The sequence below is a fragment of the Pipistrellus kuhlii genome, unplaced genomic scaffold (genome assembly GCF_014108245.1).
Source record: "Pipistrellus kuhlii isolate mPipKuh1 unplaced genomic scaffold, mPipKuh1.p scaffold_m20_p_15, whole genome shotgun sequence".
Taxonomy (NCBI): Eukaryota; Metazoa; Chordata; class Mammalia; order Chiroptera; family Vespertilionidae; genus Pipistrellus; species Pipistrellus kuhlii.
Window position 1 is genome coordinate 13,639,093 of NW_023425460.1, and position 22,857 is coordinate 13,661,949.

At 36.5% G+C, this 22,857-nt stretch overlaps 1 protein-coding gene across 1 annotated transcript in view; it reads left to right on the forward strand.

Moving 5' to 3' along the window:
• CTNNA3 (catenin alpha 3) overlaps positions 1 to 22,857 on the forward strand; it is a 1,168,431-nt gene that overhangs the window by 929,953 nt on the left and 215,621 nt on the right. Inside the window, exon 12 of the mRNA XM_036438342.2 lies at positions 7,505 to 7,656. Coding sequence (XP_036294235.1) covers positions 7,505 to 7,656 — 152 coding nt within the window. The remainder of the gene's footprint in view (positions 1 to 7,504; positions 7,657 to 22,857) is intronic.

The window sequence follows — 22,857 nt, forward strand, 5'->3', positions numbered from 1 at the left end:
TTTTAATTTGTATTCATGGAATGCTAAATTAAAAGGCAGCCTATTTCTATTATAGTGGTCACTGTATTGCACCACACAATGTTAGAAAGCAATCAAGTATAAGCAACTCAATATTGTACACATTAAAAATTAAAAACAAAGTCATTGTTCATTTGTTGCTATTTGCATTTAGTTTTAGGTTTCCTCCCCCTGCCCATGTCCTTGTTGTCATTTTTGTAAATTGGGTAACTTTAACATACTTATAAATATTAACACTACACAAAAATATTATCAGATATGAATCTCTTATATTCCTTCCATCCTATTCTTGTTATATTATCCCTTGTGAACAACAAGGTTCCTTATTCCTTTATCCTCCACATGAATTTATTTTTTAATGTGTGTGAAAATAAGCAGATTAAGATGTGCTTTCTCATTTCCCCTTCATTCTTTCACAAAAGTATACTACTAGAAGCCTGAGGCAGGAATTCGTGCACAGGTGGGTTCCCTCAGGGTGGCCCGTGGGGATTAGGCTGAAACCTGCAGTCCAGCACCACCTGCAGCTCCTACCTGCCACTCCTTCTCATCCCAGCCCGTCCCCACTGTGCCAGCCTTAGGCTCCTACCCTATCAGTCCTGATTGGGAGAGACTCCCAGCTGCTGCAGCAGCGCTCACCAGCCATGAGCCCTGCATCTGACGCCCTCCCAAGGGGAGTGGCCTGCAGGATTGGGACTAAACTGGCTCTCCCACATCTCCCAAGGGGTCCCAGATTGTGAGAGGGTTCAGGCCAAGCTGAGGGATCCCACCAGTGCATTGTCGGGGCCAGGGAGGTACTTTAGGAGGGCTCCAGGGCATGTCCGGCCCATCTCACTCAGTCTCAATCAGCCAGACCCCAACAATAAGCCAATCTACCAGTTGACTGTCTGCCCCCTGGTGGTCAATGCATGTCATTGTGAGCGGCTGAGCAGACTTAGCATGTCATTAGCATATTACACTTTGATTGATTGAACAATCGACCAGTCACCGAGTGATTGGACACTTAGTATATTAGGCTTTTATCATATAGGATAGTATATTAAATCACAAATTTATCTCCAATGCAATCCTATCCCATCAGGTACTTCTTTGTTTTATCTTATTCCACATAGTACCTCCCTTATTCTATAGTGAGAACTCTGCTTCTCAAAAATATCTACAAGTTTACTTACTGTCTCAATGTTACAACATGCATAAAATCCCCAGGGCATTTTTCTCACTGCCTTTTTCTCAACTAGAATTTTTGGCAACATATAGGTAAAATTGTATACTTAACTAGTGCTCTAAGCTTAGAGTATACAATTTTACCTATATGTTCCAAAAAATTCTATTTTAGCACTTCTTAGTTGGAATTCAGGAATCTGTATTTTAACAACTCCACCAGGTGATTCTCATCATGAGAGAAGTTTGGGAAACACTGTTTTAGAGGATTCACACACATGGCTGTCGGCCCAAGGTCTTACATCCTTTCCAGCTATTGCCTAGCAGCCTAAGTTCCTTGTCATTTAGGCCTCTTTATAGAGCTGTTCACAAAAGAACAACTAAAATTTCCAAAGCAAGCAATACCTGAGAAATAACATACTATCACTTGCACTATATTTTACTGGACACACAGATCTGTGTGGGAAAGGAGTACCCAAAGACATGAATACCAGGAGGCTGGGGTCATTGTGGGCCATGTTGAGGACTGGCTATTACATCTGGTAAAAATTTAAATTGATGGATTTTTGATAAATTTAGTAATGTAGAAATTTGCATTGACCATTAACATACTGAATAATTTGTATTGAGAAATACAACAAAACTAATACATTTTTAAAAAATAAGCAATTTGTTAACTCCATTAAAACACAGTGTTACAAAGGGTAGCAAAGGTCATCATAGAATATCTTAGTCCATGTCCAATTTTAAATGCTCGCATAGGCATAATTGAACCAATTATTGTGACAAAAACACATTTGAAAATAATGTGAGGAAAAATGAAAAAGGGCAACATCCTTGGCTAATATTATGTAGTCATAGACTATTTTCTAAAACCTTTAAATCCATGAATATTATTTATTAATATTAACATTATTTATAGACATCAAGATTTTAAATTTTAGCTCTGTGGAAAGAGCTAACTCTTTATCACTGATAATACCCAAAGCTGGAGAGTCAAGCTAGTTAGATGATCCAGTTTCATATGTGGGAAAATTACCAGTATTATGAAGTCATGGCAAAGTCTTATCTTTTTGGTATTTTATTTTTTAGTTATTTTTTGGAGATATTTCAAAGGCTTGAAAGGTAGCTGTAGAGTTGAATAGTATGGTTGGAAGTATTACTTCTTAATAACTATGTAATGTTTCATAAAGTACTCATTCACTCAGATCCTTGATTTTTCCATTTGATAAATGGCAAAATTCTCACCAGTCATTGCATTTTATGATATATAATCTGTTAGGATCAAACACATTTTTCATGCATAATATTGGCATTCTAAATATTAAAAAATATGAACCATAGTAATAAAAATTTGTTCAATGACTTTTTTTTGAAGAAGGGTATAAGACATTTGTTGGCATCATGCATATGCTTAATTTCACTTTCTGCCATGATAGCTTTCTTCCCACTTACTCAGCATAATGTAAAGCAATGGTGACAGCCTATCTTAATTTCCAAAGCCAAATTCCTCTATCAAATTCCTCTAGGATTAAGAAGGGATAAAATATTACTGTTTTAATATGCATTTTATTCATGATAGAAAACATAATTTGGTGACATCATTGGAGATGATGACCAATAAGGAGTCTGAATTCTCTTTTGAACTATAAAAAAAGAATAACTATGTACCCTCACCTACTTTCAAATGCATGTAATAAACATAGCAAGGATCACCCTAACTGGTTTGGCTCAGTGGATAGAGTGTGGGCCCTTGGACTGAAGGGTCCTGAATTCCATTCCAGTCAAGGGAACACACCTTGGTAGTAGGCCAACCCAGGTTCTGAGACCATAAATATGTTGACTGTCCTGGCCCTTTCCTGGTCACACACGTGTGTAAGACAACTAATCAATGTGTGTCTCTCATATCAATGTTTCTCCCTTTGTCTCTCCTCCTCCTTTCCACTCTCTTATATAATCAATGGGAAAATAGCCTCAAATGAGAATTAACAATAAATAAGTAATAAATAAATACATAAATAACAGACAGCGAGGATTAAGAAGGGATAAAATATTATTGGGTCACTACCAGAGAAGGCTCCAGGCCTGGGCAAAATTGGCTTTATAGGTTTGTTAACCTCATTGCCAGACAATTAACATTTGTTCTTCCAGGTACACTGAAATCTAGGGGGCTGGGGTCATTGTGGGCCATAAGAATTTTACTTATCAAAAGGTAACAGTGCAGCTTTGGGATTCCAGTTACCAGCCAACCAATTATTAGCTGTGTGACCTCAGTTTTCTCATCTGCAAGATCAGGATAGTAATATTTCCTGCTTCACAGGGCTGTCGTATAGATTAAATGAGTCAATTCATATATATAAAATGTGTAGCATAGTGCCAAGATGGGTGAACAAAGATTATCAGCTATTCTCTATATTCTGAATGAAGTACATAGAGAACATATATAGACCTCTAAAGAGTTGAGAACTGTCTTTGAATTTGTCAGTATAAGATAGACAAGATAATTTAAACTCAAAAGCTGACAATGTATTGATCAAAAGGCTACCTTTGTTTAATAAATCTATGCACCAAAGTTCAGAAGAGTTTACCCTACCTGGCCTTTCAATTGATTAGAGTGCATTTGTTTAAGGTATTCCTCTTTTGATCAATAATTGTATAACATGGTGATACATTATGTGTGAACCTTAATTTCTTGAAATTTAGGTAGATTACAGTTTCAAGACAGGTTTGTCAACTTGTTATTCCTTCTAAATTACCATTAACTGGCCACTTACTTATATTCACTTTGTATTTTCTTGAAATCATTAAAAAGATTCACTCTCAGTTTGATCAAAGCAACCATATGTCCATAGTATGAGCAAAGCACATGCACAGCTGATGCTTAAGCTAATGAAAAGAGAAATGCATTCCATATCAGCTTTGAATAGTTCATTCATGCTATTAGAGTGAAAAAGTAGTAATTTCCAGCTGTACTTCAGGAATTAAACACTTGCTTCTGAAAGATTTTATTTTAATTGGAGCTAATAGTAGTTTATTATTAAAAATCCCCAAGAGGAATTTAAATGAAGTCATGTTACAATACTGAAAAGGCTATTTTCCTTAAAATACCCTAAATCTTTCTCACATTATCTCACATGACAGTGAAACTACACATTTACATGATCTTATACAATATTTTTCTTTCTCCCCTCTTCCCCCCCACATCCCCCAAGATCTACATAAGAAGATGATGGAAAAGTTTCATTATTGTAGAGAGATAGTAACAGGTTGAAGATGTTGATATAGTTAAATATAGTATGGCACACTTGTTTAGCAGGTGAGAAAAACTCTATAGTGGGGAAGATTATGAATGAGGTTTTGTTAACAATAGGACATCCCAGGTTTTGAGACCATAAATATATTGAGTGTTCTTATAAGCTCACATAAATATATTTTTAGAGATTCCCAAGTGTGAACAAAACCTAAAACACATTGAAATGCATACCAAACATGATGCATTGTATCTACATTTTTGTGGCTTTTATATATTATACCAGAAGCCCAGTGCATGAAATTTGTGCACTCAGGAGGGTCCGTCATCTGGCCTGCACCCCGTCACAGACCTCAAGCCCTTGAGGGATGTCCAGTTGCCGTGGGCCTACGCTGGTAGTTGAACATCCTTAGAGCTGCCACGGAGGCAGGAGAGGCTCTTGTTACCACCACTGCACTCACCAGCCATGAGCCTAGCTTCTGGCTGAGTGGTGCACCCCTGTGAGAACACACTGAGCACCAGGGGGCAGCTCCTGTGTTAAGTGTCTGACCCCTGGTGATCAGTGCATGCCATAGCAACTGGTCATTCCATCATTTGGTAGTCTTTTATTATATCCTCTTATCTAATAAAAGGGTAATATGCAAATTGATCATCACTCTGACACATAAGATGGATGCCCCCATTTGGACACAAGAAGGCCACCACAACATGGCCTACAATGGAGGGCAGTTGGGGGCAATCAGGCCTGCAGAGGAAGGAAGTTAGGGGTCACCAGGTTGGCAGAGTAGGTCAGTTGGGGGTAACCAGGCCTGCATGGGAGGACAGTTGAGGGGGACCCAGGCTTGCAGGGGAGTGCAGTTGGAAGGGACAAGGTCTGAAGAAGAGGGCTGTTGAGGGTGACCAGGCTGGCAAGGGAAGGCAGTTAGAGGTGACTGGGCCAGCAGGGGAGGACAGTTAGGGGCGACCAATCTGGCAAAGGAAGGCAGGTAGGGGTGACCAGGCCAGCAGGGAAGGGCAGTTAGGGGCAATCAGCCCAGTAGGGGAGCAGGTAGGTGTTGATCAAACTGGCAGGGAAGTGGTTAGGGGTAATCAGGCTGGCAGGCAGAAACAGGGGAAATCAGGCAGGCAGGCAGGTGAGTGGTAGGGAGCCAGCAGTCCTGGATTGTGATTATCTCTCATCATTGATGTTTTTATCTCTCTCTACTTCTCCCTTCCTTTCTGAAATAATGATGATAATAATAATAATATATAGAAAATAGTAGAAGAAAATTAGTGTGTGTGTGTGTATGTGTATGTTTTCCAGTTTTTACCTAAACTTGTTTAGGTAAAAAAAAAAAATTGGGAGTGTTATGGAAAATTCATATAGAATTTTGCAATGGACAGTTGGATATGCAATCCTGAAATTCAGAAAAAATTATCAAGATTAAAGATATAGTTTGGGAATCACATCCATATGATTGGGAATTGTGGTGTGAGCTTCCTCCTTAGTTTTGTTATCCCGTCCACTGGAAGTAAGACACTGTTTGATGGAATCTCACTATCGAGTAGCATTATCTAGTAGAATTTTCTGTGATGATAGAAATGTTTCATGTCTCCACTCTCAAAACAGTAGTCAATGGCTACAGATGTCTAGTGAACACTTATAATAAAATCTGGTATGGCCAGCGACGGTTTGGCTCAGTGGATAGAGCGTCAGCCTGCGGACTGAAAGGTCCCGGGTTCAATTCCGGTCAAGAGCATGTACCTTGGTTGCGGGCACATCCCCACTAGGGGCTGTGCAAGAGGCAGCTGGTCGATGATTCTCTCTCATTGACGTTTCTAGCTCTCTATCCCTCTCTCTTCCTCTCTGTTAAAAATCAATAAAATATATTTAAAAATAAATAAATAAATAAATAAAATCTGGTATGATTAAGGCTCTAAATTTTACATTTATTTAACTTTAAGAAATTTAATTTTTAATAACCGCATGTGGCCAGGTGCCACTTTTTATTGGACAATGAGCCTAGAAGAGAATGGACAGAGAGAAGAGCATAATGGATAAACCTGGTGGGTATAGTGACTAAGAAGTAGGGTATATGATACAGTTTAGTAGGTGAAAAAACAAGGGGCGCTAAATAATAGGAGTTACCATGTATATATATCACCAACATTTCCAGATAAAGGATTTCTATCGTCCAGATTTGGAATCATTGCTTTCATCTGCTTTTCCCCTCCATCTTCACATGTCACAGATTATCTAAACATAATATAATACATTATAGTGCTATAATGTAGACTCTCCATTCTGGCAGTTTGAGTTCAATTTCTGTTATGTTATATATCAGCAGAATGACCCTGGGCAGGATTATTGAATTCTCTGTGTCTTTGCCATTCAACTATTAACCACGAATTAATACTTGGGTTGTTTTTTAAGAATCAATCACAGTGGACAATTAGAAAACTGACTTAAATATGGTGTAGTTAATGAATGTTCTAAATTAAGATAATTTTTAAATCTTAATGAAAAAGACAATCTGGATTGGCCTTATGGTAGATGCATCCCTACACTCATTCAATGTTATGTTATTTTAGCTAGAAATATAATACATATAAGATCAGTGATTTTTTTATTTGTTGATAGGGGGAAAAAATCTTACCAAAGAAAGTTTACAGTATTTCTATTTTTCCTATTCATAATTAGTATATATAATGAAGTTTTCTTCTATTTAGGAGCTCAAATTATTTCTTTAAATATCTTCATGTTTACAATTTCTGCTATTATTTCTATAAATTATTTTTGGAATTTCTTGGGGCTCATATTGGATAGGATGAGAAATGATAACATGATACCAGGTGTGGCTAAAACCAAAAATGATGTAAAGGAAAAAAAGATAATCTTTAAAAATATTTCCATAAAATTGTCTCTTTTTGTCATTGATTCTTTTAACTTTTTGGAAATTTCAAAATGTTTTGTCTCTCTACATTAAAAAATAATTACAATTATATCAATCAAATATTTATTTTAAAATATGAGTCTCCATTTCTTGTAAAGTTAAGATAATATTCTTATTTACATTTTCTGATTTCTAATAATTACAGCAATTCCCGAGTTTGTAACACAAGTGAATGTCGCTTTGGAAGCCCTAAATAAGAACTCTTTGGATGTGTTTGATGATAATCAATTTGTGGACATCTCAAAGAAGATCTATGATACAATTCATGATATCAGATGTTCAGTCATGATGATTCGGGTAAGTTTGCTTTACCTTTCATTGAATTATCGCAACATTCGTTACCAGCTGGAATGCCTGGAATGCTTACAAGAAATGCTTTATTTCTATGCCATAATGTCAATGCTGAAATCCATTAAAAATTGAGAAATTCATATGCATCCCCAAAGTCAGATCTACTGTCACAAGCAATACTTTTACTTGTATATTTGGTTATAACTTATGCAAATGAGCACATTTAATTGCCTAGTGTGCGGAAATGATGGGATTCCTTGTATGCAGAATTTGTTGAGCTGTCACATAGCATGATCAGGAGCCAAAGAAAAATACATATAGTCATTTGCTTTTTTGTCTTGAGCAGAAAGGAAAGGATCTTTCTGACAACTGTAGTAACATTGGTAGGAAAATGTGTTCACAAGAAGTTATTTTTATGGCCAATCTCATTCATACTAGATCAGAGAATATGTATTCTGTAATAAGTCTCACTTGAAGCTTGGAGTTGTCTCTTGGGGAAATATGTGCCATCCTCCCAAGGGCATGTTTGCTTCCCAAGGATGAGCCATTGGATGTGGGCACACTGCATATACAGAGACCAGGACTATTTGTTTTTACTTAAATGTGAATGTGGATTATTTTCTACATGGTATTTACTAGTAAGAAACAGTGGAAGTTCTTTGGAAAATGTACAGAAAATGATAAAGAGCTACTTTATCTTAGGATAGGTTTATCTGGAAGCAGACACTGAGGTAAGGATTTGTGTTCATTAGTCTATTTAGGAACAAGAGAGATGGGGAAAGTGAGGCTGGAAAGGGCGGGAAAAGCAGTAAGGGGTATTTATGAGTCACTGTGGGCAACCGGGGCTTGATACTGCTGGGGAACTTAGATAGTAGGGGGAATTACTACAGACCATGCCTCAGAATTATCTCAAAAATTCAATTTACCCACCTACTTATTTATTGCTGAAAGGTTACCTCTCTTCAGAGGTGTCACCAGAGCCTCTCACTTCAGTCAATCAAGCCCTTGTGGCCAAAACACACAACCTTCCGGCAGAGTGGCAGGTGCTTCAGTTAATGGTTTCAGCAAGACCCGTGAGTAAAATTAAGTATGAGTAGAGTTCAGTTTGAAAGCTTCTGGGTTTGATTGTTCTTGAGATTATAAGATGAAACCAGAAGTGCCCCAGAGATATTGGAGGAACATCACTCATATCCTGTGGGCCTGAATGTTAGTTAGGTTGCGCTGAGCAGTCCATAAAAATGGAATCATTTGGAGACCTTGTAAAAAGAGGAGTCAACAAAAGTCAAGGAGCTTGGCAGGCTGTTGGAAGAAATTATAGAGAAAAACTAGAGGTGTCAAGATATAAGATCACCCTAGCCAGTTGTTCAGTAGTTAGAGCATTCACCCGTGAACTGGAGGGTTTCAGGTTCTATTCCAATCAAGGACACTTAACCTGGGTTGCAAGCTTGATCTGCAGCCCAGGTTAAGGCGTGTGTGGGAGGCAACCAATTGATGTGTCTCTCTCCTTCCCTTCCAAAAAATCAATGGAGAAAATAGCCTCAGGTGAGGATTAACAAAAAAACAACAAAAAAACAACAAAACAAACAAACAAATATATATATATATATATATATATATATATATATATATATATATATAATATATATATATAAACTTTAGCAAATAGTTTTAGCACAGTGAAACCCCTACATATCCAGTGTCCTGGGTGGAAAAGTGAGAAGATAAACCAGTGAAGTAGCATAGGTGAACCAGTGGTGGGAAGGCACTTTTTATCCTGGGAAAGGGGTAGAAAAAAAAAAAAGTCTTATAGTGTCTCCCATTTGGACGTTGCATTATTTTAAAATATCTTTATTATCAAAATGCCTCACTTATAGCATATCACATCATTTTGTCATTATTTTTATATACCCCTCATCTTGAGCATTCCTCTCCAAGACAGCAAAATTATGTATTGTAATTATTAATAGCCTTAGAGGGCAATAATTTTTTTTCAAAGTAATCTTTTTTTAAAAATAATACTTCAATTTCTTCTAGCTTGTTCTCATAGGAATAATTTAGTATGTTGTGTTCATTACTAGTCCTTCGCTTTTCAACAAACTTCTCAAATGTGACTATCAATATGTGTATTCTAATTAGAGCCTGTCCAGTGTTAAATAAAATAGAAAACTTGCCGTTTACGTTTTTGCTATTGAATCAACTGCTGTTAGCCTATTTCCCCCACCTCTTAAAAACCATGATTGTTGGGTAGACAAAGACTTTTAAAATGTTTATTTTTTTTACCCTGTTTTGGCCTGTATATTTCTTCTCCATTTTGATTTGATGTGTTTGCTCTTGGTTCTAAATTTTGATCCAGTTCAACTTCATTATATTTCTAAATGTTTTTTTAAAATATATAATTTATCATGTTGCTTTTACATTGGTTGCTGAGCATACCTAAATTAGCATCCAGTAGAAAAAATGAGATGATAATTTTAGTTCCTTCATATAGATTACAAATAAAACAAGTATCACATGATCTCACTTACATGTGGAATATAATGAATAAAATAAGTTGATGAACAAAGTAGATCCAGAGTCATGGAAGAATGGAACAGACTGAGGATTCTCAGAGGGAAGGGGAGAGGTGGGAATAGATTAACCAAAGAATTTGTATGCATATATGCACAATCCATGGTCACAGGCAATAGTGCAGTAGGCCTGGGAAAGGGATGAGCAGGGTGGCAGGCGGGTGGGAAATGGAGGAAATCAGTGGGGGGAGAAAAGAGAGATACTATTGATATTATACTCTCAACAAAAAAGATAAATTATTTATATGGCCCTTCATCCGACTATAATCTCTGCTAATAGTTCCAGATAAAGGTGTTAAAATTAAGCACCCTTAGAATCTTATGTTCTGTCTAGCTGAGATAATATCAGTAAGTATATGGTTTGAAAGCATTTTTTATTTATTTTGAGGTAGATATATTTTTTCTTCAAACATACTTGAGAGCCAAAATTATAAAACAGATAATACTTGAAGCCATGAAGAGAGTCCAGAGATCCATCTTCAAGGCAGCCTCTTGGGATCCTCAACAGAACTTCCATAGGGATTCCTTGGAGGATGAGCCACACAGCTCTGTACTTGTAATTGGATTAGAGGTTGAGAATAGAAGTTTGAGGTGCACAATCAATGAAAATCACTTTTTCTCCTTATTGAGGACTGTCCCTTTGTCATAGATACAATTGATCTGGTATAACCATGACTTTATATAAGGTCCAATCTACTGTTGACTAATATCCTGTTAAAAATGCAAAGCATGTGAGGAGTATATCTAAAGAGTGTTAACTCTAGGAGAATAGATTTAAAATTATGTAAATTCAGGGAGGGATAGGGTATGATCTTGAGGATGTTTGTGAGTGTTGCAAAATCCCACCTTACTCTGAATTTTCATGGGTGCTCTTTAGTGCCCTTGAGACAATAAAATACTAACTTAAGTTCAGACCCTGATAATTTATAAGCTGTATAATAAAATTACTATTATATCTTCCTTTAAAACTTACTTTGTTGAATAATTTTAGCAACTTTTTGGATTATTCTTTTAGTTTTAAGATAAATACTGTGACATTTATTACTACTAATCTCTACTGTATTTTAGCATATGGAAAATGAAATTGTAGAGTAGGGAATATTAATTTTTTTTCTATTTGGTGTATTAAATCTATAAATTTTATAGTTATTAGGAGCCCATCTATATATATAAAAGCTTAAGCAACCGAACAACCAAACCATTGGTTGCTATAAATCAATGCAGGAGCTGCCCCCAGGTGTTCAGTGCACTCCCTCAGCCAACCTCCTGTGGCCAGCCCACCTCCCATGGTCCCTCTCCCCAGCCGACTGCCCTCCCTTCCCCTGCCCACCCCTTGACATTGGCCCTGATAACAGACCAGGCCAAGGGACCCCACCCATCCATGAATTCATGCATCGAGCCTCAAGTATAATATAATGGTTAAGACTAAATCAAGTAATATATCTTACTGAACATGTTTTCTCTTTAATAAAATGAACTTGGTATTAAAACTACTTAAAAACATTATTATGCTGAGGAAATGAGCTAATAGAAATATATAAATACTTTGTAGATAATAGTCTCTTCTAAAAAGATAACTACAGTACTATTACCACTATAAGTATACTATTATATTTACTGAAGCTGCCTATTATTTTTGCCTATTCTGATTTGAATAATGTTATCTATAGAAGCCATAGACCTATGTCAGCAGAGCAACATGGAGTCAAAATTAAAAGAATAACTTGAAGGGTGAGTTTCAGAACAAGTAATTACATTTTTCTCAATATATTGTTTATATAAGAAGAGACCTGAATTTATTAACATTGGGTATTTGAAATATAGGTTAATGCATGTTTTGTGTTTGAATCTATATTACTTTTATTTAGTATTAAAATTCTGCATTTAAAAAAAATCCTTAGGGATATTTTTCCATTGATTTTTAGAAACAGTGGAAGGGAGGGGGAGAGACAGAGAGAAACTCCGGTGTGTGTGTGTGTGTGTGTGTGTGTGTGTGTGTGTGTGTGTGAGAGAGAGAGAGAGAGAGAGAGAGAGAGAGAGAGAGAGAGAGAGAGAGAGAGAGAGGGTGGGGGGGAGAGAGAGAGGTTGATTGGTTGCCTCCCACACTTGCCTTGACCAAAGTCTGGAATTGAGCTTGCAACTGAGGAATGTGCCCTTGACTAGAATCAAAACCATGATTCTTCACTCTAGGAGCATATGCTTTATCCACTGAGCCAACCCGGTTAGGGCCCTGCATTTTGTTTTTTATTAACCTCTTGAAACATACACACAAAAAAACTCTCAGTGCTTGTGTGTGTGTGTGTGTGTGTGTGTGTGTGTGTGTGTGTGTGTGTATGTAAAAGGTGCTTAACCAGAAATACAGGAAACTTAAAAAGAACAAATTAATTTGATTTTGAGAGTAACATGGGTGTCTAGCAATGAAATACCCTCAACAAGAGGGGGAAAGTCAGCAAAAATTCATCTTGCAACAGATACCATTTATAATGTAGACTTGTGTATTTTGTTTGTGAATTTCCACTTGTGATTCATCAAAAGCACATGGAAAATAGAGACACTTTGGAAAAGCTTATGTGCAAGATGTTCAGGATCACTGCTAAGTTTAGGTTTTCTGTTAGTTTTCTAACTTCATATTCCAAGGAATAGGAACATATTTTAAAAACAAAAATAAATTTGAAAAAACTTTTGTGTCTAATTCTACTGTATGTATAGAAATGTATTTGTGGCTTTTACTGTAATTATATATAATTTCTTAATTTATATAATGTGCACTGTCATGATTTCTCTGAACTCCTTTCATTTTCCTCCATAACTTCTTTTCCACTTGACTGCGGAAAATCCTTTCACTTTATATGTCTTCTGGACCCAGCTGCTTGTTTGTCTCTCTGAAATTTCACATTCAAACAACTGGAGGAAAAGGCCCTGATTGTGCCAGTCATTAACTAGTGTAGAATTAGTGTACATATTGTACAGTTAGAATTCTGTGGAATTAAGTGCAGAAATGAAGAAATAGTAAAAAGAATATTGTGTAAAATCAAAAGACGTGCATTCAAGTTTGTTTTATGTTGCCATAGCTATTGTTATTTTACACGGTGTTAGTTTTTTCACTGTAGGGGGAAATGAACATATACTATTAAATTATAATTTTCAGCCATCATTGTGCTTACAAATGAAGGATAAAATATTCTTCCCTCAGATAAAGCACAAAATGAGAATGTCCATGCTCCAATACAATGGAATCTAAATGAAGGTGGTCATGTGGGTGTACACATTTGTCAAAACCCATCAAACGAACACCTAAAGTTGCATGCACATTATATTGATGAAGTTTATTTTTTAAAAAGTAATGTTTTTCTAGCAGCCAACATCTTAAACAGTTTGTTAACTAGGTAAAGTCCTACCAAAATGTACTTATTAGGACTAATTAGAAAAGTGTGCATGGACTCCTGAAAATGCTGACATATAGAATCTGAAAAAACTAACATCTTTCTACTTTACAACTGGCTGCTTGCCAAATATTGCTAAGGTATGGTTTCCTTTTTTTATTGATTTGTATTTCTCATTTTTGTTAATCATTCTGTATTATCTTAGATCAGACCTACTTATGAGCTGTGAGCCAAGCATGGTCCACCATCTGTTTTGTATGGCCTATAGGTGAAGAATAGTCTTAATATATATTTTAAATATATATTTTATTGATTTTTTACAGAGAAGAAAGGAGAGGAATAGAGAGTTAGAAACATCAATGAGAGACATCAATCAGCTGCCTCCTGCACACCTCCTACTGGGGATGTACCCACAACCACAGCACATGCCCTTAACCAGAATAGAACCTGGCATCTTTAAGTCTACAGTCCGATCTTTAAGTCCACTGAGCCAAACCAGTTTTGGCAGTTTTAATATTTTTAAATGGTTGAAAAAATTGAAAGAATAATATTTTTGACAAATTATATAAAATTCTAATTTTAGGAATTCAGCCACACTCATGTCTATCTGGCTTTCCATGCTAAGTGGTCAGGCAAGGTGGAGTAAAGGCCAAGAGACTGTGTGGCTCACAAAGCCTAAGACATTTACTGTCTGCCTTAACTGACACTTGTCTTAAATATTCTGTTTCATCTCTTTACCAGAGTCTTGATTGGCTTTTCCAAGGATTCAGTCACCCCTTGATTAGTTTTTTCCTTTTAAATCTGATTGTCCAAATTATTTGAATATTAAAATTGTCTTTTCTTCCAAGTTCCTTGCTTAGTCTCCCTAGTCCCAGTCTGGTGTTCCAGGCTCCTTTCTCCATCCTCTGTCTGCCCTGAGAGCTTCTATTCTCCTATGTGCTCTAATTTTTAAATCCTTTTTTTATGTGTCAAACTAACTGTGCTTCTTTCTTTACAAATATTATGTATACCCTTCTCCTCTCCAAATAGAGTCCTTTAGTTACTCACTCTTCTCCAAAAGCGGTAAGGAACTTTTTATGTTCCCCTTGGTATTTTCGCATCATTCAATCAGCAGGTAAAATTAAATTTAAGGCTACCCTTTGATTAGAATACCTTTTAAAATTCCATTTTTGAGGTTTATGTGATGTTGAAATTCATTAACTTTATTCAACCATTTTACTTGTTCCTTTAAGTTATAGTAGTAACAATTTGTCAAAGATTATTGGATTATACTTGAGTTTTCATAAAATAAGTATTTGCTAGGTGAGTTTAACATACAGTGAAGTAAGTATATGCCTTGGTTTCCTTAGGAGAAATCTGCATTATACCCCCCTTTACTGTCAAAAGTATCCAATTTGGATGATAAATCATGTTCATTCTAGTTGCTGGGCTTGAATATACTGCTGGAGGCCAGGGCTACAGCCCACCCACTGGGTGACATTCTGCAGTGCCCAGACACTGATATCACAGTTCCTTATCAAGCCAGTTTTTCCAACCGCAGGGAACCCCTGCTCTCCATGGGCCTAACTTATCAAATGGTAGTTTCCTCTCTGCTTGCTTTGCAGACCTTTTGTTGACTGTGGAGAATCCATTCAAGCACCCTTTCAAATTTATTTCACATACACAGGCTTTACTCCTTTTCATTTAAGCAGATTTCCTGCATTCATCTTAGTCACTCTGCTCTTCATGCTCACAGGACTCTTGCCAGGGTATCCCGGATAAAACACTCTGTTCCTTTTGGAAGTGATGGGGACTCCTTTATAATGTCAGAACCAGTTTGTACAGAAGCCAGTTACCGGGAGGGGGGGGGGGGGGGGGGACGGCTTTTTAAAGGGAACTTAATAAAACACCCATAGCAATGCAACCTTAGCTTTATATGCAAATTGAAATCAAAGGCTAGTGGGAAGAATTCTGTAGCGAGGCTCCTGCTGTTTTCTCTGAAGCCAGGGTTGCCGGTAAGAAAAAGCAGACTTGTCAGCTGGCACTGGTCAGCAAGCGCTAACATTTTGTGCTCTCGGTGCACTTCATGGCCTTCCCGCTGTGCACAGGACTTGGAGAGACTTTGGACTAAGAGAACAGAGGTGACTAGAGTAAGAAAGAGTGTTCATCGAGAAGCATGTTGGCTTAGTGACAAAGCACTAGTCAGTGATCTCTGCTGCTCCTGTTGGGAGAAAAATGCTCAGCTTGGAGTCATTCTGGGAAGTGCTCTTTCACCAAAGGGTCAAAGCCACTGAACTGGCAGGAGAGTAAATGGTCAAAAAGGCTTTGATGCAGCCTGTGCTCGGAGCCTTTGCCTCGGAAAGTAGCTGAGTATAGGAAACCAAGCATCTCTCTTTGAAAATGCCTTCAAGGGAAATTGTGAATAGGAGGGTATTATGAATAGGAGGATCCTGAATAGGAGGATATTATGGCAAAGATATCCAGTTGTGGAATCTAAAGAGATTTTAGTGTTGTTGCTTGTTTCTGATAAGTTCATTATTAAATGATTATTATCAATTATTATAAATAAACTCACATTAGTAATTGAACACATAAGTGAATTTGTAGTAGATATTAAATCTAGTAAGTTTTTATTACTTCATATTTTATTTTTATCTTTAAAAAAGTCTTATGGTGTGCTAATCACTTACCTCAAATAAGTTGTTTGGCTGTTTTCCTACATTTCAAAAGTAACTTTTGGAAAGTTAAGGATATTCTAGAGAAAAGGAGTCTGAAAAATGAAGTGACGACTCTTAGAAGAGACTTTGGTGTAACTGATAGGAGAGATATGGGGAATTTTTTATTTGCAGCACTTGTAAAGTAAATGATGGTGTTTCAAAGGGAGAAATATTCTGGAGTATGATAGCAAAAGTTCCATAAGTGAAATGTTGCAGTTGAGTTCACACATTGATTGGAGGAGATCCAGGATTTTCAGGCACCTGGTTCAGGACATTTTCCTTGACTTAGGAGGAGGAAACAGCCCAATGTTCTTACAAAGCTGTGGCCCTTCTATTTCACTGACTTCCTTTTTTTTTTCTTTTTTTTTAATCTGCCAGTTATAAACATATAAATCCCCCAAATCACTTCTTGGGCAATTTGTTGAAGAACATTTAGCATATAACTCTTTCCCTTGCTCCTTCCACTCCAAACACACAACCCTCCTGCTGTTCCTCCAAGTCCCCAGACTTGCCTGCACCTTGGCATCTTTCCACTTAGATATGCTTCTCCAAGAATTTGCACAGTAGACTTTAGTCAGATCTATCATCCCCTTACATAACATTCTGCATAGATCCTAAATAGAATCATATAAAAAATAGCACCTCCCACTTAGTAGCCCTTTATCTTGTCACAGGAGTTTGTTTGTATAGTGTTTATCATGACAAATTATCTACTTTTTAAAAAATACATATTTTATTGATTTTTTTTTTTTTTTTTTTTTTTTTTACAGAGAAGGGAGAGGGATAGAGAGTCAGAAACATCAATGAGAGAAACATCGATCAGCTGCCTCCTGCACACCCTCCACTGGGGATGTGCCTACAACCAAGGTACATGCCCTTGACCAGAATCGAACCCGGTACCCTTCAGTCCACAGGCCAATGCTCTATCCACTAAACCAAACCAGTCAGGGCTGTAGTGTTTTTTTTTTGTTTGTTTGTTTGTGTGTTTTTTTTATATTGTCAGTTTCCCCATATGAGAATATAGGCTACATGAAAGAAAGGGTTTTTTAGACCTTTAAGGTAAAAGCAGATGTTGAACTTCTTACAGTTAAGTAAAATGATTGATTTGGTTGCCAAATGTGACATTTGTTTGAAGCATAATCACTGGACCTCACAGAATAAAGGGCAAGGAAAATGTTACTCATTATATTTTATATTACAAAAGTGATAGACAATAGGAAACTAACTGAATAAATACTTCACAAAGAATTAAAATTTACTTGATATTTGGTTTAAGATGGGTTTGAAAGTAATAAAGATTTCTACTAAGTATTGTACTTTGGGTCACTAAAGTGATCATAAATGCACATGCAGGTCTGTGTTGATACTGTTTGTCCCAGTATAAGCTTCTGGGACAAACAATGTTAGCTATAGGTAGCTGTCTTAAACAGTCCTGTATTTTACCTGTGCAGGTGACAAGATCCCTTTTTAAAGGTGATGACTATTGTAGAACAGTTCTGATGAAACTTCTTAATTATATGCATTAGCTCTTGGATTATGGAGGAAAAAAAAGATCTTTGAGGATGGAGTATGTGGAACTCGCTGAAGTACATTTTATGTACATCATCTCCCATTATCAGTCCCTTGGTGGCATAAGCCCTGAAAAAAATCACAATTATCCACAAATTTAATGATTAAAATGTGTTTTATACTATCTTATATTGCAGTGTTTGGAACAGAAATCAGAAATTTAATTAAAGTCATAAAATATAGAAAGATACTATAACAAAAATTATTTCTAACCCTTAAAAGATGGCAGTAAAATACATTTTAACCAGTCTATAGTACTCTCTTTACTAAAACATGTATATTATAAAAAGCCAGTAACTGTAATGCTGTAGTGCCATAATGATCAAATGACCGGTCACCAGATGCATTGATGGGTCTCATAGCGTAGCGGGTCTGGTTCTCATGTGATTTTGCGCACTGGGCTTCTAGTATACAAATAAAAACAGGGATTTTGCACATACTTTATTATTACTAAAATTAGTGGTTTAGTTATACATTCATAGCACCTGTTTATCACAAATTTATTCAACAATACATTTATAGGTGGCTAACCTCTTCCAATAGATTTTTCTCATTTTACTCTTGGAAGACAGGCTATTTTAGGTTTGTCTCCATCTTCAAGGAATTCCCTCCTTTTTGCATTTATAAAATAGAGAAAACATACCTGCATAGTATTATGGTTGATCTGAGTTTCAGTGGAAAACACATGCAGAGCATTAAGCAAACTTTCTAGCACATTGCAAGTGCTCAATGGCTTTGTATTAGTAATAGAAATGTAGTCATACAAATACAATAAATTTGTTAGGTGTATTAGAGTAACAGATGCTTGCTGCTGTAACACAAACCCCCAAATCCCAGTAGTGCAATGGTAATTAATTTATTAATTTATGCTAGTCAGTTTTCATGCCTAGGTCTCTACCTGGTGAGTAATGATGACTTAGGGATTCAGAGATCTCAAGTATTTTGATACTGCCATCTTTATATTCTGGCCTCCACTGTCAATACAGAAAAGGAAGAGATGGTAAAAGGAACAGGACGTTTGATAACTAGACCTCAATGTGACATACTTCCCTCTGTATCCTATTGGCTAGCAGTCAAATGGGACCCGAATTAACTGCAAAAGAGCTGATAAATGTCTCTTCCTTTAGTCCAAGCTTGTTGAACACCTAACCATTCCTGTCACACTCTTTGTTCCAATTATTATTGCTGTACAGCAAATTATCCTAATTTTACTGGCATAAAACAACAACCCATTTCTTATGCTAATAGATACTAAGGAATTCAGGAAGGGTACAAGTTTGTTAGCTCACATGTCTGACACCTGAACTGAGGCCTGGAAGACTAAGGAAAACTACATTTACTAATAGCCTCTCACATAGGTTGGCTTTTTCACAGCATGATGGCTTCTGGATAGTCGGGCTTTCTGCATGGTATTTTAGGAATCTAAGAATAAGTGTGCAGTGAATAGGGCACATCAATATTTACTTTTCTAACCTACTCTCTGAAATCATGCACTGTCATTTTATGCCATATCTATTGGTTACAAACAAGTCAAAAGTCTCCCTAATTCAAGGGGAGGAAACATCTTCAGGGGAAGGAGTGTAAAGGTCAGAAGAAGCCTATGGGATGGGGAATAATGTTTTACTCATCTTTGGAAAATATGATGTGCCCACCTTATTATAATAATCTTACTGTCATCATCACCATTACTATTTCTTACTGATTTATTTTGTAACCATAAGTTATATAGCTTTCTGCTTATTAAATATATAATAAACCAGTGAAAACATTCTTAAGCTATTGCATGTAATGATTTGTTTAATAACAAATTTTTGGAATCTGATTAATCAAATAATCTAGTTAATATTATTTTAAATTGCCACATTTTAACATTTTCTATACATTTATCCATGGTTTATTTAAGATGTTAAGCTATGAATAATCTTTTTGGTACCTTTCTCTAAAAAAAAAAAAGATCCTTTGAAATAGTAATATCTAGGAAGTAAAACAATAGAATAAAAGTTTCAATAAGTGTGTGTAGAATATGAAATTGCCATGGACTGGATAGCACAGCATGAAGGGGGCATCATATTAAGGAATAATTTTCTATCAATTATCCAATCTCCTCAGTTATCTACTTGAAAAATATTTCAGTACTTTCTGTCTTTCAACACTGTTCTAGGTTTTCAGAACACAGACATTTGAGGCATGATCTTTGTTCTCAAGTAACTCAGGTTCTCACAGAGCAGACATGCAAGCTGATGATAGGAATTTATTGTAACAAGTGCTATAATGGAGGCATATAGAATCATCATTGGAAATATAGACATTTTAATCCTGCCATGGCAAAATCATGCAAAGATGTATCTATTTATTGACATTGGAGTTGTACTTTGATGAATGATTAGGAGTTTTTGTGTTTTGTGTTTTTTTCATTAAAAAAATATATATTTTATTGATTTTTCACAGAGAGGAAGAGAGAGGGATAGAGAGTTAGAAACATCGATCAGCAGCCTCTCGCACACCCCCTACTGGGGATGTGCCCTCAACCAAGGTACATGCCCTTTGACCGGAATTGAACCTGGGGCCTTTCAGTCTGCAGGCCAATGCTCTATCCACTGAGCTAAACCGGTTTCGGCATGAGTAGAAGTTTTGTAGTTGGAATTATGATTTAGGAAATTTGCAAAGATATAGAATAAAGGCATGTTTGAGAATCTCAATTAGGCCTGGGTGCCTGAATACCATCATATAGTGAGAAAAGACTGAAAAAATCAGTAGAATCTGGATTCTTGAGACTTTTACGCCATATCAAAGAGACATGACCTTGCCAAATGGAACAGAATGGCTAGGCTTGGCACAGGGTATTCAAAATTGATTCAATAGGGCTTTGGTGGGGGCCTAAATGCTCCACCTCACCCATTACAATTGTCCACTTCAAGATGCCCAATATTTAAAAATTGAGATTCTTCTAGCAAGAGAGAAAGGAGAAATTCATGATTGGGTAGACAACAAACAGTCCTTTACAACATATTTATTTATTAGGATAGAAATTTCAATCAAATATTAATTTACTGTTTATGCCTCACTAACTGTATTTGAGTGTAATTTTAAAGAATTGCTCTTCGTTAGATTATGAAACCTCTCCAAAGGGACTTCGGAGCTAATTATATAAAGAAAATTATATTAATAACAATAGCGATAATCATAGAAAAGAAATGAGGCTTCTGTTTGGAACCAACCTGCACTTTTGTATTGGCAATGAGCCGAAGCCAAGCATATGCCGACAGTATTTCTAGCTGCCTAACTGTTTCCAAGGAGATTTAGGAAATCGGACCAACAGTCAGGCATGTTCACCATGGGAGCAGCCAAGGTGAAGGGATTGAAGTGATGTCTCTCCAGCCTGAGGGACTTGTTGAGTCTATTTTAGAGTATAACATGCTGCTGATTACAGAAGATTTGGGTGTTTAATTGATGGAAGAAATCACTAATCAAAATGCAAGTGGGAGATGTAAATGCAATAAAAAAAAATATGGACTTACCGATGAGTGCACAGAGAATCATTTTCTCCGTCAGGGGCCTTGCATTATTATTAAATCCAAAGTTTCGCATGTTAGCTTCAAAAGAACCACATCAGTCAGAGAAGGTTGAAAGACAGTGTGATGCTGTGATGAACACTGGACTAGAAATCAGAATACCTTGATCCTAGTTGCGGGAACCAGTGGAGTCCTCGTTCCCTCCTTTAACACTGAGTTACAAAGAGTTCTAATGTATAAGTAGGAGTAATCACACTTTCATGCTTACATCACATATTTTAGGGAGTCCTCCCTTCTTTCCTCTCTCTCTCTCTCTCTCTCTCTCTCTCTCTCTCCTCTCTCTCTCATTCTTTATTGATTGAATTTTATTTATTTTGATGTTTTTATTGAATGCCTACTGTGTGTCAATAAATCTGTCATGTAGTCATATAAAGATGTATATGATATATAAGATCTCTTTTTCATGCAGTTTATATTTTAATGGATTGAGAGATAAAATAAATAGACAGGGTAATTATGAGTGATATAAAGGAAGGAAGTAGGATTATGTGATGGAGAGAAAATTGACATGAGCAATAACGTTTAAAACACAATAATCAGGCAAGGCTCTCTGAGAAGATAAAATTTGACTTAATAAGAATTAGGCTGAATCAGCAAATTTTAAGACAGAAGAAAGTTGCAGGCAGACAATAAGAGTAAATGCAAAGATGACAACATTGGGAAAATGATAAAAACATGAAGGGGGCTAAAACTTAGCGAGTGGAGCAGGAAGGATATAATATGATTTTAGAGAGCTAGATGGAGAATAGGTTATTTTTCCCTTGCCAGGTATGATAAGCAGCTTGGATTTTGTTGCAAAGCACTGGGAGCTATTGTAATATCTTTAGCAGGTAACATGATCCCATTTTCATTTTAATAAATCTCCTCTTGCTTTGGTTGAATGTTGACTTTCTAAAAGGCCATCAAAAAGTGTTAATCAAGCAACATTAAGTTTATTAGAACTTGGTGCAGGGAAAGAGAATACCACCTTGACAGAGTCAAGTACTTATGTTCCCAGATGCTCTTTACAGCATTTTAAGGCCTGTGCTGAGTGATTTTAATGTGCATCTTTCAAGAGGGAGAACAGGTTGGGATTTGGTGATTTAGTAGATTTAGATGGGTGAACACTGTGAATTGAAGATCTTGAAATGGATCTAGATGAGGTTGTCACTCTTGATAATTGATTGCTTCGTTTAGCTGGATTAGTTTTCTCTTCAGAAGCAAGTATTTCCTGGAGAAGCAGCTAAGTTATTTTTGTTTGATTTGTATTATCAGCATAAGAATAGGCAAGTCTACCCAGTCCCATTATTATTTATCACGGAAGCAGGGAATTATGTTGTTTGCAGTTCTCACTAGTCCATAGCAAATATGTGCTGGAGGTGGAGGTGGGTAAGAGTAGAAGTGAGAATACCAGATACGATCTTTTGTAATTTTCCAGTAA